Source organism: Artibeus jamaicensis, unplaced genomic scaffold (assembly GCF_021234435.1).
Source record: "Artibeus jamaicensis isolate MK-2021 breed Jamaican fruit bat unplaced genomic scaffold, CSHL_Jam_final contig_402, whole genome shotgun sequence".
Lineage (NCBI taxonomy): Eukaryota > Metazoa > Chordata > Mammalia > Chiroptera > Phyllostomidae > Artibeus > Artibeus jamaicensis.
The window spans coordinates 12108926-12129828 of record NW_026521818.1 but is presented as its reverse complement, the minus strand read 5'-3'; the positions used below and the strand labels follow the sequence as shown (position 1 = coordinate 12129828).

General features: G+C 33.3%; 1 protein-coding gene across 7 annotated transcripts in view; it reads right to left on the bottom strand.

Moving 5' to 3' along the window:
* DMXL1 (Dmx like 1) overlaps positions 1-20903 on the bottom strand; it is a 168612-nt gene that overhangs the window by 17452 nt on the left and 130257 nt on the right. For 3 of the 7 annotated variants that reach the window (XM_053665319.1, XM_053665316.1, XM_053665317.1), the window contains 8 exons: positions 19089-19210; positions 18342-18483; positions 13024-13074; positions 12722-12782; positions 9736-9863; positions 3499-3591; positions 1841-1932; positions 55-107 (listed from right to left, as the gene is read on the bottom strand). In XM_053665319.1, the coding sequence (XP_053521294.1) occupies positions 55-107; positions 1841-1932; positions 3499-3591; positions 9736-9863; positions 12722-12782; positions 13024-13074; positions 18342-18483; positions 19089-19210 (742 nt within the window). Of the gene's footprint in view, positions 1-54; positions 108-1840; positions 1933-3498; positions 3592-9735; positions 9864-12721; positions 12783-13023; positions 13075-15745; positions 16697-18341; positions 18484-19088; positions 19211-20903 lie in introns of those variants that run through there. The other 4 variants (XM_053665321.1, XM_037161532.2, XM_037161533.2 and 1 more) reach the window with 2 other exon arrangements.

Genomic DNA, 20903 nt, shown 5'->3' with positions numbered 1-20903 from the left:
TTTTAGTTTATTAATTCTTGACATTCAAAATTATAAAATGCACTCAAAACTTACCATGAACTAAACTATTGGCAGGTGCTACAAGAGTATCCCACAAACATATGTTTCTGGAAAAAAAAAAATTATCCCTGAGTACATAAAGTTAACAGAATAAAAAGTATGTCCCATATAGTTACATAACACTTGAAACTTTCTCTCACAGAAAGTTCTTAAATTTATAAAAACACCCAATACATGTTATGAATATATTTATGTATGATTAATTTTAAACAAAATTTAAAAACTACTGGCTCATAAAATTGAGTAACTTCAGATTAATATGTATAGTAACAATAATACTATATGAAGCCTGAATATGAAAGCAAATTTTTATACTCACTGATTCTCTAACAGACTTCCATACACAAATAACAAGATACACTTAATTTTCTGGAGTACAAAGAAAACTTATTTCTACTATGAATGGGAGCAGCCTTTATTCCGTTCCATGAGTTGCAAAGGAGGCACCAATATATAAAAGAATTTCTATGGAAGATGGATTGAAAACTCCACATTCCTACAATCCAATTTATAGGGCAAAGTGACACCTTACAAAAAAATATAAAAAAACTCAGTAACCTCAATTGTCCTTGATCTCATAACTCAGCTATATGAGGCAAATAAAAAATGGGGGTGTGGAGATGGAGGCAGGAGAAGACATTTTCTCGCATATTTAAGATTTTTGAGGGAATGGCAAGAGGCTACTCTTATTAGCTACTGTATAACTAACAAATCTTTCTGGGTTTCTTTTTGTGAAACAGTGATTTTAACCAGTGTAGAGTGGCACACTGGTGTGCCACGAGAATTCTTTTTAAATGCAACACCTGACTATTTAGTCAGGGGCATTGACTTTTTTCCCCTTATCTTGTCAAATAAAAATATGACAATAGCAAACACTAAAATAGCCATTTCTGTGAATGCCGTTTTGAACCTTAAATATATAGATCATATAATACAGGTGCCTTATTGGTCACACTGCATAATACAGTTGTGCCTGATTTGTTAATTATTGGTAAGAGAAATCCTTATATACAAGTATAGGTACCTGAGTTTTAAAGAAGTCACTCTGGAGCAAAAAGGGTAGGTATTTACTATTATTATTTTTTAAATCAATCAAAATTATACCTTTTTTTGTCAGGTGAGCAAAAAATATATTTTTTGGTGTGTCACAGAATTTTATTAATTAGATTATGTGTGCCTTGAGATGAAAAAAGTTAAAAATCACTGCTCTACCTAATAGAGCCATAGTGAGGATTAACTAAATAGCATGGCCAATAACTAATAGGTTTTTTTTGTGTGTGTGTGCCTCACGCTTTACTAACACACAGGGAATAATATGAAAAAAAATTAATTCCACCAACAATTAAATCTTATTTCCTACACTAAAGTCTTAACATTAGAATATTAAAAATACAAAAGAAATAGATTTTTTCAAAAAATTTTTGAATTTTGTTAAATTTATTGGAGTGACACTGCTTAATAAAATTATGTAAGTTTCAAGGGTACAATTCTATAATAAATCATCTGTATATGCATTGTATGTTCATGCAAAGTGAAGTCTCCTTTCATCACCATGTACTTGACTCCATTTACCCTGTTCTATCTGGTTTTTATTTTTAATGGACCTGAATAGCCTTAAATTTATAATTAGAACACTAAAAATGCCCAAAGAAACAATTTTTATAATAAAAACATTTAAAGGCATGATTATAAACATTCTTGAGACATAAAGACGTAAAGCAATTAAAAATAAAGATCAGTTATACATACACACACTTCAATTTCAGTTATAGTCTCTTACCTGTTGTCAGTTGAAAGACCAGCTGTAGCTATCAGGGAGGAGGAACTAATGAAGACAAAATCATTGGCTGTTTTGTTATGACACTGCCAAGTCTGTAATGGTTATAGACAACAAATGTCAATGCTAATAACAATTTTATAACCAGGTAGATGTATTAATCTAAAAATGATTGCATAATTTGTGGCTTACTTTGTGTCTTTTTTCCTCCTGAACTTTAGAAAAGTTTCAGGGATAATACAGAGAACTTTCACACACCCTTTATCCAGATCCACCTATTTTTAACATTTGCCACATTTGCTTCAGTCTCTCCTTCATTAATACACTTACACACACACAACTTTTCCTGAACCATTTCAATAAGTTGCCTACATCATGACCTTTAGGGGGTCCTTTGCTATTGTTCAACCAAAAGTTCCAAGAGAAACAAAAGGGGTTAAACTCTAAATATTTCCCTTGGAATATTTATGAAAAGTTTTGTATTAGAAGACAGAAACTATAATTTTTAGATTCTCAGGCAAAATTATTTATTTTCAGAAATATTTAAAATTTTAAATAATTTTTCATACATGTGAATAAAAACATATTACTAACAGTCAACAAAATTTTAAAATGTATGCTTTTCAATATTTCATCAAATACGAACTTAAACTATTATGACAGGGTTAGTCAATTATAAAGTCTTCCAAGTTGTTTTGTTCAGATGTTTCTCTTCAATAAAAAAATGAGTTTTTAAAGATGTCAAAATCATATTTAGATTTTTCCTGAGTCACTTCCCCATTTCCCTGGATCATTATCAGAAGTGGGCTAGATAGTAGTATGTCCTGAAAACAAACAAAATCTACTTAAATCTCCTGAAGTAAAAAAAAAAGTACATTTTAATCCAATTTATCTCTTTATAAATTAAAAAAAGGAACAGTCCCTTAGGGAACAGAAACTTGTATATTTCAATCTGTATGCTTAATAAAGAATATGAGGAAAAATAAATATTCTTTCAAGGTATCCCATCAACCCTCCCTTGGTTGTTTTCACTTAGATTAGTACTATATTTCAACATTTAACTTTGGGTTAATTACCAGGATCTTAACCTATATTCTTTATTTTTTCTTGATAGATATTACTCAGTCCTATAAAGGGCTTCACTAAAAAATGTATTACATATAAATTCAGTGCTCTATGAAGCTACAGACTGTTCATTAAGCCTGTATAGTCCTGAATGGAGGTGTATCAATTTTTTTTAAAGAGAGGAGCAAGAAAATAATAGTACTAGCTATACACTATCATACTTTGTTTGTTCACGAGGGATAACTGCAAAAAGCAACCAGGTGAACTGGTCTGTTGGTCATTCTTTTTAGGTATAATACCCACCTCAGTTTAGTAATGCTGGAAAAGGGCCTGAGTAACCCACAGATGGCATGGGTCTCTGGAGCTACCATGTTGGTTCTAAACAGGTTAATTTTACAATTTACCAGAAGTTTTTATACTTCACAGAATAATTTTCACATAATACAAGGACAGGAACTTACAGTAAACTGATTGAATATATAGGACTAAATGGATTTTACTTTTTTGGCTTTAAAATTTCTTGCCTGCAATATGTATTCTTACTGTCTTTAAAATAAAAACTCATAAAATTTTAAAGTTAGGAATTCTTGGCTTACCAGGTATGGCTTAGGCATGCTTCCAGTAACTGGACAACATTTCCAGTTTGTTTGATACAAACTTAAATATCCATCAGCATCAACTATTCCAAACTTAGAGAAAAAATTTAAAATATTTAATACAAATATAAAAGCACATATTTACCCTTACCCTTACTTTAATCCCATATTTTGATCCTTAAACATTTGATTAATAAATTGTTTGACTTTTAACTTCATCTATACATGCAGAAAAAATTTAGCTACTGCTTAAAAAAGCTGCAGGGTAGACATAAAGAAATCAAACATCAAACATCTATTTGATTATACTAATTAAGAACACAGTCTGTATATTCTCTGTAAGTACTCAAAAAACAAGATCCTGGATTTATACTTAAGCTCTGTGACAAAGTTTTAGCATGTATAAGATAGAAAACTGTTCATTTTGAGAAAGAAATGAGAACTGCTAGAATATGCAATAAGAAAAACATGTAAACAACAGTAGAGAGTAAATGAAACAAAGATTATCATAGTAAAAGAATTCCACTATGGGAACTGAGGCCAATTTGATAGGGAAAATGTCAAAAGCTCCAGTAAAGGATTATATAATACAGATCTTAAATGATGAGTATAACTTAACAATTTTTTCTTTAGATTATAAAAATAATGCACATGTATATAAAGCATATACAATAAAGCAAACATCTGATTTAGATTCTTGATCTTTCCCATTTCCAGATTAACAATAATTAACAATTTGATGGGTTCCCTTAGATATTTGTTCTATGAATATTCAAACATTCACATGTACAGAATTTTTTTAAAATTATAATCATAATAAATAAAGTTCCACAATTACATTTTTGACCTATAGCCCCCTTTCCACATTGGTACATATAAATCTACCTTATTCATGTACCGTTTAGTATTATACTATATAGTTCTATTATAACTTTTTGATATTTTCCCCTTGTAGACAGTTTCCAATTTTTTCTACCATAAAAAGTACTGCTTTTAACATTCTTGTACATATACCTTTGAGTATTTATGTAGGATACATATCTAGAAATGGGAAAGCATTGTCAAAAGGCACCATTTAAAACTGTTATGTGAAGATAAAATTAAATCCTAAGAGGCAATATTACTTTACACACCCACTTTTCTTACATATTAATCAACACTGCATATTACTAAAATTTTTAAAATTTGTCAATTTACAGAAAAAAGGCTCATTTTAATTTGCATTCCTTCAATTATTAGTAAAAATTACTGACCATGTGTAATTTGACAATTGATTGCTCAGGTCCTTTGTGTACTTTTCTATTAAGTTGTTTTAAAAAATTTCGTTGATAGGGTTAATATTAAGAATATTAACCAACTGTTTACTATATTTTTTATAGATATTTTTCCAGGGTCTATCCTTTTTGCAATTTACCCTGTTTTTTGGAGTAGATCAAGGTACATTTTTCAGAAAGGGTGTATGGTATGTGTTAAGTCTCTCTCTCTCTTTCTCTCTCTCTAAATATATATATATCGACTCATAGTTCTCATTCTTTGTCCATAAGAATTCTGTAACTATTGTTCTACTGTTTATTTATAACCTGTTTTTTTAAGGTGGGCCAATGCCATTAATTTTGGAGGGGGTGGTGGAGAAATTTAAGTAACTATTGTTAGTCCTACTCTGTCCTAAAAGCTCTCTTTATCTTTGAATTTAAAATAAAACAAAAATTAAATAATCAGGATGTGTCTAGACATGTATGTGTTGTTTCTTTTTTTTTTAATTGATTATGCTGTTACAGTTGTTCTATTCCCCCCTTCATTCCCCTCCACCCTACCCCCCCATCCCCACCATTACCCCCCTTTAGTTTATGTCCATGTGTCTCAAGTCCTTTAGGTTCTATATTTCCCATGCTATTCTTGCCCCCCCCCCATCTATTTTCTATCTACTGTCTATGCTACTTATTTTCTGTACCTTCTTGATACTTGTAGTATTTGAGAAGCCCTTCCTTTTCTAAAATTCTATTTTTTCTTTGCTTTGGGAAAATCTTTATTTTATTATTCCTTTGAATATAATATTTTTCTTCCATCATTTTTTTGTTTTCTTCTGAAATATCTTTTAAATGTCTTTTATAAATTTTGCTCAATATAGTCTTTTACTTTTGGATTATTTTTAAATCATGGGATAATTTCCTATTTTGCACTTCTCAATCAAAAACCTGATTTACAACTATTTCTATTCTACTATTTAGCCCTTGAAATGACCCAATAACCCAATTTTTAGAGATCATATGTTTTTAATTTGCAAGAATTCTTTTCTTCTACTGACTTTGTTTTATAGCAGACTGTTCTTGTTTTAAAATGTAGTATGTTCCTGGATCTGAGAAATTGTTCCTCACAGTCATTTATTTCGCTTAATGCCCCTTTTTAAGCGCTTAGTTTTTCTTCAATGCTCAATGATTTTGGCAGCCCATTTTTATTTGAAGTTGACAAATTGATCACTGTTACTATGCTACAGTATGGATCATCTGTTCCATTTACTCTACTAGGTTTCCATACTAAAAAGGGTAACACGCTTAGGTGTTGCAGTATTTTGCCCCATCATGGCTAAGGTGAATTAATAGTAAGTTGACTGCCTGTCAAAGATACTTGGGCAGGTAACAAAGAATAATTTATTGTGCCTTAAAATGGCCCATGTGGAAGTGTTAAATCTATGAGATAATTCAAATTGAAGAAGGTCTTAAATGCTATGCTAAAGAATTTTGGCTTCTCGATAAATATAATTAGGAGCCTTGAAAAGTTCTTGAAAAAATAATATGATCTCATATACAGTACATTTATATGACTATATTATTTGTTATATAACTTTGTTGGCAATATGAAGGATGCATTAGGGAAATAAGGGTTGAGGTATAGGATTAGTTTGGAACAATATAATATTTGCAACCAAAGTGGAAAAGCAATAGCACATAATGGACATTGATGGGTTATACAACTAAACGCACTGTAGGATTCTAAAGGCTTCTAGGTTAAATCCCTTTAATATTCCATTAAAGAGCAAAGAATGTTGCTAATTGATATTAAGAAATTATAAGATCTCAAAATTTCGTTTCATAATTACATAAAAATATTATCATTGAGTTTTGCGAAATAGCAACAAAGCCTTGTGGTAAATGTGGTAGGCAAAAAGGTTGCAGCTCACTTTTATCAAAGTAGCACATGAGAAGGGCTGAAGATTTGGAGGTTGAGGGAAAAGGAAAGGCAAGATGTATCATTACCTAAGGTATGTGTGAGTGTTCTTGATAAACGATGGCCCTGAAGACAAATAGCATTTGTCTGATTTCCCCTCTAATAGTTATTTTAAAGTGCTAGTGAGCTTCTGGTCAAGATAGTGGTGTAGGTAAATGTGGTGCTTGCATCCTCCCACAACCATATCAAAACTACAACTAAAGCTCTGGCTGGGCAGCTCATTAGCTTTGAGCATTGTCCCCATTCACCAAGGTTGTGGGTTTGATCCCCATTCAAGGCACATATAAGAAGCAACCAATGAAGGTATAAGTAAGTGGAACAACAAATTGACATTTCTCAGTAAGAAAAAAATTATAACTAAACTATAAAACCATCATGTAGAACTACCTGAAATCTAGCTGAGTAAAAGTCCTAAAACAAAGGACACAAAGAGGAAACCACATTAAGATTGGTAGAAGAGGTAGAGACATGGACTGATCTGGTCCTACACCCAGGTGTGACAGATAAAGTTGTAGATGGATATGTTGGCTCGGAGGTCCATTCTGAGGAGTAAGAAATCCAATCTACCTCCCAGGGTTTCTGTGTTAAGAAGAGAAGTCCCTGTAATTTCTGACTGCAAATACCAGTGGAGATTGTGACTCAATGAGACTAAGGGATGCTGGAGTTCCCCTTAAGAGTTCCTCTTAAAGGGCTAGTACACAGACTTACACTCAAGAGGTAAACTCAGCAAGTACCAGAGCCCACTGAAGTAAGTCCTGCTGCATGGTGTGGGCCCCTGCAAAGCTGATAGTCCACAGTGGTCAAAGCCAATCCTTGTAGCTTTGGGGGTAATTACCTCCTATTGATGTGCCAACAGCAATTAAACCTCTATAACAGGAGCATATACACAACCCACCCAGTGGGGCACACCTGAAATGCCCAACTCAGGTGAACAGAAAGGTTGTGCTACTGCGCCTACTACATCAGACCACTCTACTAAGCTCTGGAGATACAGCAGTTCTGCTAATATACAGAAACAGATATGATATACAGGGAGGCTCCCAAAATGATGAAATAAATAACATCCCAAATGAAAGAGCAGAACAAAACTCCAGAAAAAGAAGTAAACAAAATAGAGAAAGTATTCTAGATGCAGAGTTTAACACACTGGTTATAAGAATTTTCAATGACCTTAGGGAAAGAGTAGATGAACAGAGAGAAACTTCAACAGTATAAAAAAGGACAAGGAAATCATAAAAAAGAACCAGTCAGAAGTAATGGGTATAGTAACTGAATGAAGAATAACTTACAGGAAATCAACATAGAATACATGAAGGTGAAAATCAAGTCATTGATCTGAAATATAAGCAAAAACACCCAATCAGAACAACAAAAAGAAATAAGAATACAAACAAAGGACAGGGCTCTAGGAGCCTCTGAGACAACTTCAAGCATACCAACATTTGTATCATTAGGCTACCAGAAGGATATTTAAGAGAACAAGAAATTAAAAACCTATTTAAAAAAATTTCCCTAACCTGGGTAAGTACAGAAAGTGCAGAGTCCCAAACAAGATGAACCCTAAAGAGGCTCACAAAAAGACACATCATAATTTAAATGCAAAAAGTTAAAGAGAAAGAAAGAATCTTAAAAGCAGCAAGAGAAAAGCAGTTAGTTACCTACAAGGGAGTTCTGGTAAGACTATCAGATGATTTCTCAATAGAATCTTTGCAGGCCAGAAGAAACTGGCAAAAAATATTCAAAGTGATGAAAAGCAAGGACCTACAATCAAGATTATTCTGTCTAGCAAAGATATCATTTAGAATGCAAAGACAGATAAAGAGCTTCCCAGACAAGAAAAAGCTAAAGGAGTTCACCACCAAATCAGTATTACATTAAATGTTAAGGGTCTTCTTTAAGAGAATAAGAAAAAAAGACAAAAAATGTGAATAAAATGCCAATAAATAAATATCTATCCACAATCAAATCTAAAAAAATAAATAAACAAGCAGAACAGAAACAGACTCATAGATACAGAGAATGTTTTGATGGTTGCCAAATGGGTGGGGTATTAGAAGGATGAGTGAAAAAGGTGAAGGGACTAAGAAGTACAAATTGGTTGTTACAGAATAGTCATAGGGTATAGAGTACAGTACAGGATATAGTCAATAATATTCTGGTATCTATGTTTGTGTCAGATGGGTACGAGATTTATCAGGATGATCACTTAGTAAGTTATATAATGTCTGAGCACTGGGGTGCACACCTGAAACTAATATAATATTGTATCTCAACTGTAATTGAAAAATAAAAAATGATTAAAAAAATAAAGTGCTAGTGCAATATGAGGAGTAGAGAGAGGCAGTTTGAGGAAAGTAGGATCATGGGAAGTGAAAACATTAAAATATGTCCTAGAATGGCATTGGCAAACTTTTTCTTTAAAAACCACATAATAAATATTTGAGGCCTGCCAATTGTAAAGACTTTGTTCTCCTGAACTGTGGTGTTCTAGTGAAAAAGTGTAATCATGGAAAGCAAACAGTGAAAGGAGTAGCTGTGTTCCAAAAAATACTTTATTTACAAAACAGTGGCCTGATTCCGGAGCAGTGTTTCTAAAAACTTAGAGATACGGTTAAAATGTAGGGAGTGATTCGGCAGGTCTGAAATAAGAGTCAATAATCTGAATTTGTAAGAAGTTCTGAGATGTCCCTTGTTACCTGGTATTTGACCACACTTTGAATAGGTTCCAGTGGAAAAACAAAGTGTTTAATTAAAAATGTGTAATATAATGTGCTCCTATCATCATTGGGTCCTTAAGTATCATTTAAGTGAATTTTAATAGGCAGATATACAATCTTCTTCCAGGAAGATTCTAATGAATTTAAGTGTTCTTGGAAAATTAAAAAGAATTCATATAGATTAATGCTTTACCATGAGCTCACTGAGCTGTCGTCTTCAGAAACTCAAACCAGTTGTATATATAAACCTCCAACATAATCAAACCATTTTCCCATCTGTATTTTTATACACTACCTTATTCCCCTGGTAGTTAAATCTCATTCTTGTAACTCTTGAATTGCCACCAGATCGAAAGCAGGTTATCTGTTGAGAGTGGCCCCATTCAAACATTCTGACACTTCCATCTTGAGCTCCTGTCAGATCTGCATTGTAAAAGGGGAAATATTATAAACGTATTTTATGAATCTTTGAAAATTTATTTTTTAATCCAAAGTGAAAATCTTTATGAAAGAAACCACTAAGAAATGAATCATAGATCAATATACATGAATTTACCTTTGTATGAAATTTCACTTGAATACTCTTAATCTTAAAAACATAGTTATATGATGTACTTTTATGTGACTGAGAACATACAGTAACACAAAGCAGAAGCAATCGAATCGGACCTCTATAAAATTTTTCTTTTGAAATTATCACAGTAAAGTTTTAGTAGCCTTTAATAAGTAGCTTTTGACCATTTAAATTCTTGAGATTACTAAAGAGCTAATTCTTATCAGTCATACTGTTAAAATTTTTAATTTATACATTTTTTCTAGAACAAAAATACTGTAGAAGGCCTTGAATGTCATGATTGAATACATTTCTAACAGTTATTCTGATTTACTTGATATCTCAAATAGGTTATTTGTTTCACTGAAAAATATGAACAAGGTAAATGATTACTAATTCTTCACTTCACCATTTACTAATTGTGTGATACTAGAAAACTTATTTTAATCTGAGCCTATTCCCTTCCTGTAGAAGGAGAATAATGATACTTTAGGACTTAATTTATACTAAGTGTAATTATTAGTATTTATAAGGTATATACATCATGAGAAATTTTATTAATATATATAAAGATCTAGCACATTATTAGTCATATATGAGTCAAGTTTCCTTATTCCTTATCATCTATTTAAAAGAAATGGGCTTCAACTGTATTTGAAATGTTTTAACCCTGGTGGGTAGAATTCTTGAGACTAGGATGTTAGCTCTACAGTAGTCTAGCTGTGCTTATTCAAAAAATTATAAACTGGGCTAGTTATGTTTAAAAACACTCAAAAATTTCTAATATTATTCTTAGTTTTAATTATTTGAGAAAAATCCCTAATTATTAGTATCTGACATATAAAATAAAATAAAATAGTTTATTAAAGACTTTATAAACTAAGATTTTAAAGAACAAGATAAAGGCACCCATAATCAGGCTGTCTGAGCACATATCTCTTATTAGCAACTGAAGAGTATTATATCAAAGTGGTAAGACACAAGTTAGCTATAAAGAGAAAAACATTAATAAGTTAATAACTTTAAAAAAGGAAGTCCTTTTAAGATTCCCATTTCTATTTTAATCCAACCCATTTGCCTAACTTCTAAAATTTTCCATGGGTTAGAAGTAAAAAAATAGTGGTTTCTAGTAACTAAGATGTTTTAAAGATCTACTCCAAAGGAATAAACTATTATGAGGTATCTGAAATTCTGAGTACAATTTTAAAAAATCCTCTCTCATAGTATTTCCACATAAAAAGTGTTTATTGTTTAACTAAATCACTATCTGTGGGACTTGTTCACGGCATGAAAAGATAGCCTGAAATAAAATCCACTGATTAATTGGCTTTTAATTTTTCAAATCTCTTAATCTGTCAGTTACAGTACTTCTCTGAAGAAAGTACTTATACCAAGACAGAAGTGATCTGATGTTACCTAGTGACTGAAAATATGTCCATAAATTGCCTTCAAAACTAGGGATCTCTTTATTTATATGTATGAGATTGAGGTAAAGAATATTTCCTACAAACTAGTCACCTGTCAGAACATGCTATGGGGATGAGAAGAACAAGTCCCTTCCATATCTAAGGACACTTCCAAACCCTAGTGCATAGCGGCAGGATAAATTTATATGCAACACCAAATGTTTTTTGCTGTGGGAGTAACATTATTTAAGCTTGTATATGAAACACATTTGACTCCTTGCTCTCTGTGCTTCGTAACTGGTTCTTAGTTTTCACTTCACATTAGATTGTGGGTAGAAAACATACTTCTAGTGCTGAATAAATTCAAAGTAGTAAAAACAGACTAGTTTTTATGTTTTACTTCTCTAGTATAAATAATATAAACTACTCTCTTCATTTTAAATATATGATTCTCTTGAACCCTTTTATTGAACATTGGTGTACAATTTTGATAATAGATGCTTAGGATTAAAAATAATAATTAAATTGAAAAGAATATTGGTTTTAATTATATTATATCAGAATGTCTCTCAAAAAAGGTAGTAAAATTGTTGTAGGTTATTAAATTGGAGGGACATGAATACCTCTTAATGAACATGCTCTAATTTTGTTAGAGTGGCAGGAAAACTTAAAAATTATTTTTAAAAAATTGGAATGCTCACATGCCAATAGGAATATTGACATGTGAGTTAATATTCCTACCCACCAGTTAATTTTTAAATTCTCTATTATTTTTTCTGTGTCAGTACTTCCAATAAGCTCCCCATTAAGTTCTTTGTTAAAGGAAGAAAAACTTCTGAGATTCCAGAAACATTAACTCAAAATAAATATACCCTGCCTTAGAAGAACTTAACCATGTCCTATATTTACTACTAGTGTCTGATAAAAGACAAAATGACATAATTTTAATAAAATACAAAAACTGCTTATGACGAAGTAATAAATGACCAAGATATGGATCTGATTTTTGTAATAAAAGATGGTAGTGATCTACTTAAGAAAATTATCAACTACAACTTAACATTGTGTGAAGAGTCCAGAAATGTTAAAACATAAAGTGTGCTGACTTGAAAATATGTAGTCAAAATGCTAAAAAGTTACTATATTATGTTAGGCTTCTCTATTAATTTAGGAAAATGTTTTTATCCAATTTTGAAATGAAGATCCTATTTGCTAGCAAATACTCTCTACAAAAAAGTAAAATAAATGTTGACTATCTTTTGATTTAAACTAAAAGCTTCCTTTAAATTACTTAGAATAATGGCAAATAATTATCAACTTACAGTAAGGAAGAGTGGGATGAGAAGTCATTCTTCTGACATTATTAATGGCTTTCTTAATCATCTGTTAACAAAGAAAGTGACTCTTTTAGTTACAATAGTAGTATTAATAATTTTTTACTTGTGACATGAAATTCAAATAACATTTATTTATATGTGATTCTATAATTCCAAGTGGTAAAAACACTAAACATGGTAACAGAAATTAACTTTAGTAGCTCAGCTCTCACACATAAATGTACATACATTTTCTGCATCACTGACTAGCCTCTAGGAACAAATTCTCCTTGAGTATTTAGTCTTACCTCCTTTCTCGCCAATTCTTTTCTGATCCCATTAAATTTATTGGAATAATCCTGAACAGTATAAGGTAATAAAGACAGGCAGAAGCATGTGAAAACAAAAAAAAAGAGGTAAACAGAAAATTGTATAAATTTTTAGTTGATAATTTGGAACTGTTTATTAACCCATTTGTAAATCATGTTTTGAATGATTTACAAAGCCTGCCACATAAAAGTGAAATATGTATGTGGAAATAAAGAGATCACTTTAATTTACACAGAACCACAACTACAGTTATATTTTACCCCGTCTGTAGCATCAGTCTCATGCACACTTGTTGCTATTTTTGCTTTTCATTTTAAATTGTCCAATTAGACTGAAGCAGTGAGGAAAGTGGGGATTTATTTGGGAGGGAAGAGATTATCCAGCAGATATGCTAAGGGATAGAAACACTAAAAGATATAGAGATATAAATAATATGCCGATAAAGCAGAAGTTGGTTATAACAAGTGTTCTTTTTTGTTAGTATTCATTATTCAATAAAACAATGGAATAAAGAAAATATTTTAACAATTCTCCACAAAAAGTGAAAACCAGCTATTGTGTTTAATAAATTTCATCTTTAAATCTTATCTTCCTCTTAGAGAAATGTCTGAAGATTCCCATTCTTTCTTTTACCTTTTTCCTAAATGATATTTTCTGACTCGATTATCAAATGAAAATGATAAGGGAAAAAGTACACAAACACAACTTTAAAAAGTTTATGAAAGCAGATGTGAAACATTATAAGGGGAAAAAGTTAATTACTTGAGAAGATCCATATTAAAAAGTATATATTATATCAGTGTCTTTTTGAATAAGGAGGAAATACAAATACTTATGTTTACAAATCACAATGTGCTCAACTAAAAATATGTCCTTCTTTGAATAGGAAGAAAATTCAGTCCCAAGAGGAATGACAGTGGTTATTTCTGTATTATAATGCTTTGGAGTGTAAAATATTTTCTGAGCACCTACTATATGCTAAATGCCATTTTAATTAGAGGTCATCAGTGTATAAGGCAGGCATAAAGTAACCTCTCAAAGAGCTTACATTCCAGAGGGTATAAAAAAAGACACCCCCCAAAATAGATAATTTTAAAATTGATAAAGGCTACAAAGATGATAAAATGACGCAGGGTGACTGTGAATAGAGTTGGGAGGGACAGATGCCTTCACTAGGTAAGCAGGGGAAATCTAAATTAAGATTTGAAAGGTAAACCAGAAAAAGCATTTTAAGCAGAGTGCAAGGCACAGCTCTGACATGGCAATGAACTTGATGTGTTCCAGTGACAGAAAAAAGGCCACTGTAAGTAGAGCAAAAAGAATCAGGTGTGCAATGAAGGGAGCTGAGGCTGCCAGAGGCAAATCGCATAGGGTTTTCGAGGCCACGTTTAGGGCTTGTTTTTGTTTTTTTTCCCCAAGCAGTAGTGAAAAATCTGAAAGTGTTAAGCAGGGGAGTGACAAATTGAATGATGCTTTGGAAAGCAGCAGCTCTGGTTGTTGTGTACAGAACAGAGGAAGCAAGTGTGGAAGCAGAAAGATCAGCAAAGCTGTTACAGAAAGAACCATACTGTAGTCTCTGAAACTTGAGTTGGAAAAAAGTCTATTATTTCTTTTCATATATTTTATATATTATATCTAAGTTTCCCTGTAGAAGATATTAATAGGTTTTATAAGAGAATTTTAATATATCTGTCAATTGAAAAAATAACTATTAATGACCAGGTCACTCATTTGAATAATTGCTAGATGGCTTTTCAAATTCAATTGCCCTGGCCATGTGGCTCAGTTGGTTGGAGAATCATCCTGTAGACCAAAAGATTGTGGGCTCAATTCCTGATCAGGGCATATACCCAGGTTGCAGGTTCAATTCCAAGTCAGGGTGCATACAAGAAGAGAGCTGACTGATGTTTCTCTCTTACATTGATGATTCTCTCACTCTCTTTCAAAGCAATGAAAAATGTCCTTGGGTGAGGATAAAAATAATTCTATTAATTTTAAAACATTACTATTTGAAATCAATCAGCTAAAAGGAATGGAGGACTCTAATACAAGCTCTATCTCAAATTTGAGATAGTCATCTGAATTAAATCACTTAACCTTTGTGGATCTCAGGCTCATCTGAAGAATAAATAGTAGTAGTTATAACAGCTGTAACAGACATCTCAAAGAATAAGGTGATATGAGCAATAAAGGAATTGCCTTCAGAATAAAGTATTATCAGATATTATTAAAAGAGTAATATTAATAGCACTATCTGATATTAAAATATCAGATATTATTAAAATACTATCAGATATTATTAATCAGATATGATTAGCCTACATTTAAATAACTACCCTTACTAATTAATGAAAAATTTTTTTCTTTTTGGTCAAAGGAACTGAAAAATAAAAACAAAAACTCTACTACCTAGAAAGCCACTGAGAAAATTAAGGTGCTAGGTTTCTTTGATTCTATTTATCAATTCCAATACCCTAAGTATCGGTAAAGGAATTTTGTGAAGATTTAACTTGGATCACATCTTTGGTAACCAGGGCTCAAGAAGATCTTCCGCTACTACAGAAAAATTCTTTTTCAGCTCATCTGCATCTTATACTTTGCTTAAATTTAACACAATTATATTGTTTTCATTTGTTAAAGAGTAATATATTTATCTCAGCATTAAAAAATGTTATACTTAATATGGATGTATATTAATATAACATAGGTGTTAGGAGATATCTATTACAAATATTATCTAGGGTAGGGGTTAGCAAACATTTTTGTAAAGGACCAGATAATAAATGTTTTGGGCTTTATAGGCATATGGTCTCTGTCTTGGCTACTTAATTCTGCTATTGTAGCATCAACGCATTCATAGGCAAAATAGGAACTAATGACTATCGCTATATTCCAATAAAACTTTATTTATAGATACTGAAATTTGAATTTCATAATTGTCATGTGTCATGAAATACCATTTTTCTTTTGTTTTTTTTCAACCACTGAAAAACATAAGCACTATTCTTAGTATGTTATCTATACAAAAACAAGTGGTGGGTAGAATTTAACCCATAGACCGTAGCTTGCTGATTTGCACCAGTAAGTTCCAAATAATTATTACTTAAAATACAGCTCTTTGACTTTTAAATATTTATTTAACATATTTTCCCTGGCCAGTGTGGCTCAGTGGATTGAGTGCCAGCCTGTGAATCAAAGGGTCACTGGTTTGATCCCCACTCAGGGGACATGCCTGGGTTGTGTGCCAGGTCTCCAGTAGGGGGCGTATGAGAGGCAACCACACAGTCATGTTTCTCTCATTCTCTTTCTCCCTCTAAAAATAAATAAATAAAAATTTCAGGGACTTCCGCCAAGATGGAGGTATAGGTGGATGTGCCGTGCCTTCTCACACAACCAAGTTTAGGTACAACTAAATATTAGCATCAGAAAACACAACCAGAACACGGAAAATTGAACTTTTCAGAAGTCCGTTAACAACAAATTCTTCAGCCCGACCAGTAAGGGGCGAAACCGGCGTCTGGTGAGGGGTTGCACAGGAGGACTCGGTCGGACGGACCCAGGCGCGGAATCCAGACGTGCGAATCCAGACACACGGGTTCCAAACGCAGGATTGGACCTAGTGAGCGACGGAGCAACCCACCAGGTGAGCGACTGCAGAGGAGACAGTGGGGAGGCGGTGCTGCGTGTTGACTGCGGTCGCCTATTTGCGCGCGAGCGGACAGGCGAGGGAGTGGGCGGTTGGACCGGCCGCGGCAGTAGAGGGTGCCGCCATTTCCCCGCTCTGACCACGCCTCCACATACAGCGTCACAACCCAGCGACCTGGGAGTCCAAGGCGCCGCTTCTCACACTTAAAGGGCCAGAACAGACCAAAAATGTCGCAAGAAGACCTCAAAGCCCCAGAGATAAATCTAAGCGACAAAGAAATAGCAAAACTCTCAGATGCACAGTTTAAAACACTGGTCATCAGGATCCTCACAGATCTGGTTGATTATAGCCACAAATTAGAGAAACATATGAAGGCTAAACTAATGGAAATGAATGGAATTCCACAGGAAACCCATAGCAATGAAAAGGAAACTGGGACTCAAATCAATGGAGTGGACCAGAAGAAAGCAAATAATGGCCAAACAGAAAAGAGTCAAGGAGCAAGAATTCAAAGAAATGAGGAGAGTCTTAGGAACCTCCAGGACATCTTTAAACGCTCCAATATCCGAATTATAGGGGTACCAGAAGGGGGAAAGGCACAGCCACCAGTGGAAAACTTATTCGAACAAATAATAAAAGAAAATTTCCCCAATCTGGCAAAGGAAATAGACTTCCAAGAAATCCAAGAAGCTCAGAGAGTACCAAAAAAGTTGGACTCAAGAAGAAACACACCAAGGCACATCATAATTACATTAGCCAAAATTAAAATGAAGGAGAGAATCCTAGAAGCAGCAAGAGCTAAGGGGACAATCACCTACAAAGGAGTCCCCATCAGACTGTCAGCAGATTTCTCAAAAGAGACCTTACAGGCAAGAAGGGGCTGGAAAGAAATATTCCAAGTCATGAAATCTAAAGACCTACAACCAAGATTGCTCTATCCAGCAAAACTTTCATTTAGAATGGAAGGACAGATAAGGTGCTTCTCAGATAAGATCAAATTCAAGGAGTTCATCATCACCAAGCCCTTATTCTATGAAATGTTAAAGGGACTTATCTAAGAAAAAGAAGTTAAAGAAACATGAACAGTGAAAGGACAACAAGCTCACAGTTATTAACAACCACACCTAAAACGAAAGCAAACTAAAAGGACAGCTAGATCAGGAGTGGAAACATAGAAATGAAGATCTCAAGGAGGGTTAGCAACAGGGGAGTGGGAGGAGGAGATGGGGGGAGAAGGTACAGAAAATAAGTAGCATAGACAGTAGATAGAAAATAGATGGGGGGGGCAAGAATAGCATGGGAAATATAGAACCTAAAGGACTTGAGACACATGGACATAAACTAAAGGGGGGTAATGGTGGGAATGGGGGGGGCAGGGTGGAGGGGAATGAAGGGGGGAATAGAACAACTGTAACAGCATAATCAATTTAAATAAATAAATAAATAAATAAAATTTTTCAGAAAAAAAGAATCTTAAATTTTTTTTATCTTTTAAAAATGAAAACATACTCCTCACAATCAAAATTTCCAATTCACAAAAGTATGACTTATGAAAAAGTTAAGAATTTCCAGATCAGATTGATTAAAACATCCTTTAATGCCAAGGAAAAAATTGGATATTTATATACAAATGTTTTTAGTTTTACATACCACAGATGCTCCTCTGCCAGTCTGTGTACTACCAAGCCATGGCATGTTGATTGGAGTACCAGGACTGCTATGTGTATATGGGGTTGTACCTTGCACAGTGGTTAAATCATCAGGAGCATGTATAACCAAGAAATCTTCTGACCTACAAAGGAATGCCAATAAGAATGAAAGCAAACGATTTTTTTTAGTTCTATATAATCGAAAGTTCTAACATATGACTTAGTTTTCATTTAAAATTAATTGTCTTTTGCCCTGGCTGGTGGCTCGGTTGGTTGGAGCATTGTCCTGTGGACCAAAGGGTCATGGGTTTCATTCTTGGTCAGTGTGCATACTCAGGCACAGGTTTGATCCCCGGGTGGGGATGTTGGAGATGGTGGCCAATCCATGTTTTTCTTTCTCTCTCTCCCACCCTCTCACTAAAAGCAATGAAAAAAAAATGTCCTCAGGTGAGGATTAAAAAATAAACTAATAAAATAAAATAGTTTTCGGCTCTTATCTCAATAATTCATAGACAAATTCAGAGACAATAACTTCATAGGCAAATAATTTCAGATCCCTTCACTTATTCTCTTTCAAGCCTCAATTACCTCCTTTAGCGTTCCTAACACCCTCCTCTTTACTTTTAGCATGTCAGCTTCCACTTATAAACTAAAAATATTCCTTTAGAAAATCTTTTTAAAGTTAAAGTCCTGTGGAATCATCATTCAAATTGCAATGTTACTAAATAAAAACAAAGTATAAGGATACCCTTTGATTTCCATTTCTATGTCATCATCTACCCAAGTATAGATCTGTGTAGCCAGAATTCCAGAAACATCCAGTTCTTGGACATCATGGCTTGAAGCAATTGCTATGCAGTTTCTATTTGCCTGAAAAAGAAATCATATGGTAATTTTTAAAATAATATAGCACAAGATATATATGAGCTACTTTTGAAAAAGAAAACTACAAAACAGCCTCAAGAGACAGTAACAGAAGGATATACAGTATAAGGATATACAGTATCCTTCCAAATGAATTATTAAAAAAATTAAACTTTGAGTGTAACAATCATCAGCTTGAGCTTAGAGATATGTTTTTGTTCTATGAATTCAAGAACATCCAACAGAAAGCTAGCTATAAGTGGTGATGGATGTTCTACTTTATTCCAGCACTGCCTCTCTAGTATTACTAGCATGGTACAATCTCTTCAAGGTTTACATAGTTTTTAGAACTGGGGAGGGAGATGTTGATGAAAACAGGAGTCCTGGAAGATAGAGAAAGATGAGGGAGACAAGGAACACCAAAGGAAAGAAAGTATGGTGAATTATTCAAACAAGATACTGTAATATCACTTTTACCTAAAGCCTTTCAATCTTAAGTAAGAAAAGCAGAATCTAGGAAAGAATCATAAAGTGTAGGGATAGGAAAAGGATGGTATCAGTGTGCCAAAAAGGACCATAAATGAAAAGTTGGTCAGATTAAATATCTATGAGTTAAAAATGTAAACTCTAAACAAGAGAATGGAAAGATACTGACCACAAAGAGAAAAGAGGATTATGTAATTATGTAAAATGCTAATACAAACTAATTAGAAAAAAACCTGAGACCCCAGACGTAAATGAAAAAAGGATGTAACTAGACCACTGGGAGATAATTCTTTCTGGGTCTCTTCTAATATCTTGATAGTGAGTCACTGACTGCCCTTTATTCTACAGCAAAGTCCTATATCTAGGACTTTAATATAGCTATTGTCTCTCCCTCCAAAAAAATGGGGAGGTGTGCTTACTATCACCGGAAAAAAAAAAATTGAGCTCCCTAAACTCAGTGTTTCTCTCCCATAAATGCAAACCACTTTCTGTGCAGGTATTATCCAGCCCTTGCCCTGTCACTTTGGAATTATAGCTTAGGAACCAGCGCAACATGGCTATTGCTTTTGCTACCAGAATTAAACTATCCTTTGTTTCTGGTCCAGAAGTCTTGTACGTTTTAACCGTATCGATTAAACTGTGAAGATAACTTGTTAGCTTATATGCACGGAAATATCTCAGATCCTTCACAGTTTTTGACAAATAATTCACAACTAAACAAATGGGGAAAGTTCAGTCTCTTTGGCATTTTTAAATAATGCAATGTAAAGCAAAAGGTATTATTGCTCAGCTACAAATGTAACAAATCTGGAGGAATAAAAATTAAACAGGTACACTATTACACACTAAATGGCAGACTTTATATATGTAGATGATTATTCATTATTAGTTGCTCATATACATCCCTCCCCCACAAAAAGTAAAATTCTAGTTTGTTTTATAGCACAGAACATTTAAAATCATATTTCCTTCAGGGGAAGGAAGGTACTTACTGGGTGCTAATAATAATTTCGTATTTGTATTTGACATGTATATACTATATTACAACATGAGAACTGCCCAGTTAAAGCCTGTTTCCAAACCTGCCTGTCTTGATAAGAACTAGTCATTGTTCAGGGGAAGATGTTTATGAGGGAAATGAGACAAAGGATTCATAAAAAGATAGGGAATTTTAGGGAGAAGGGTTTGAAGGAACTAGTATAAAGGACACATG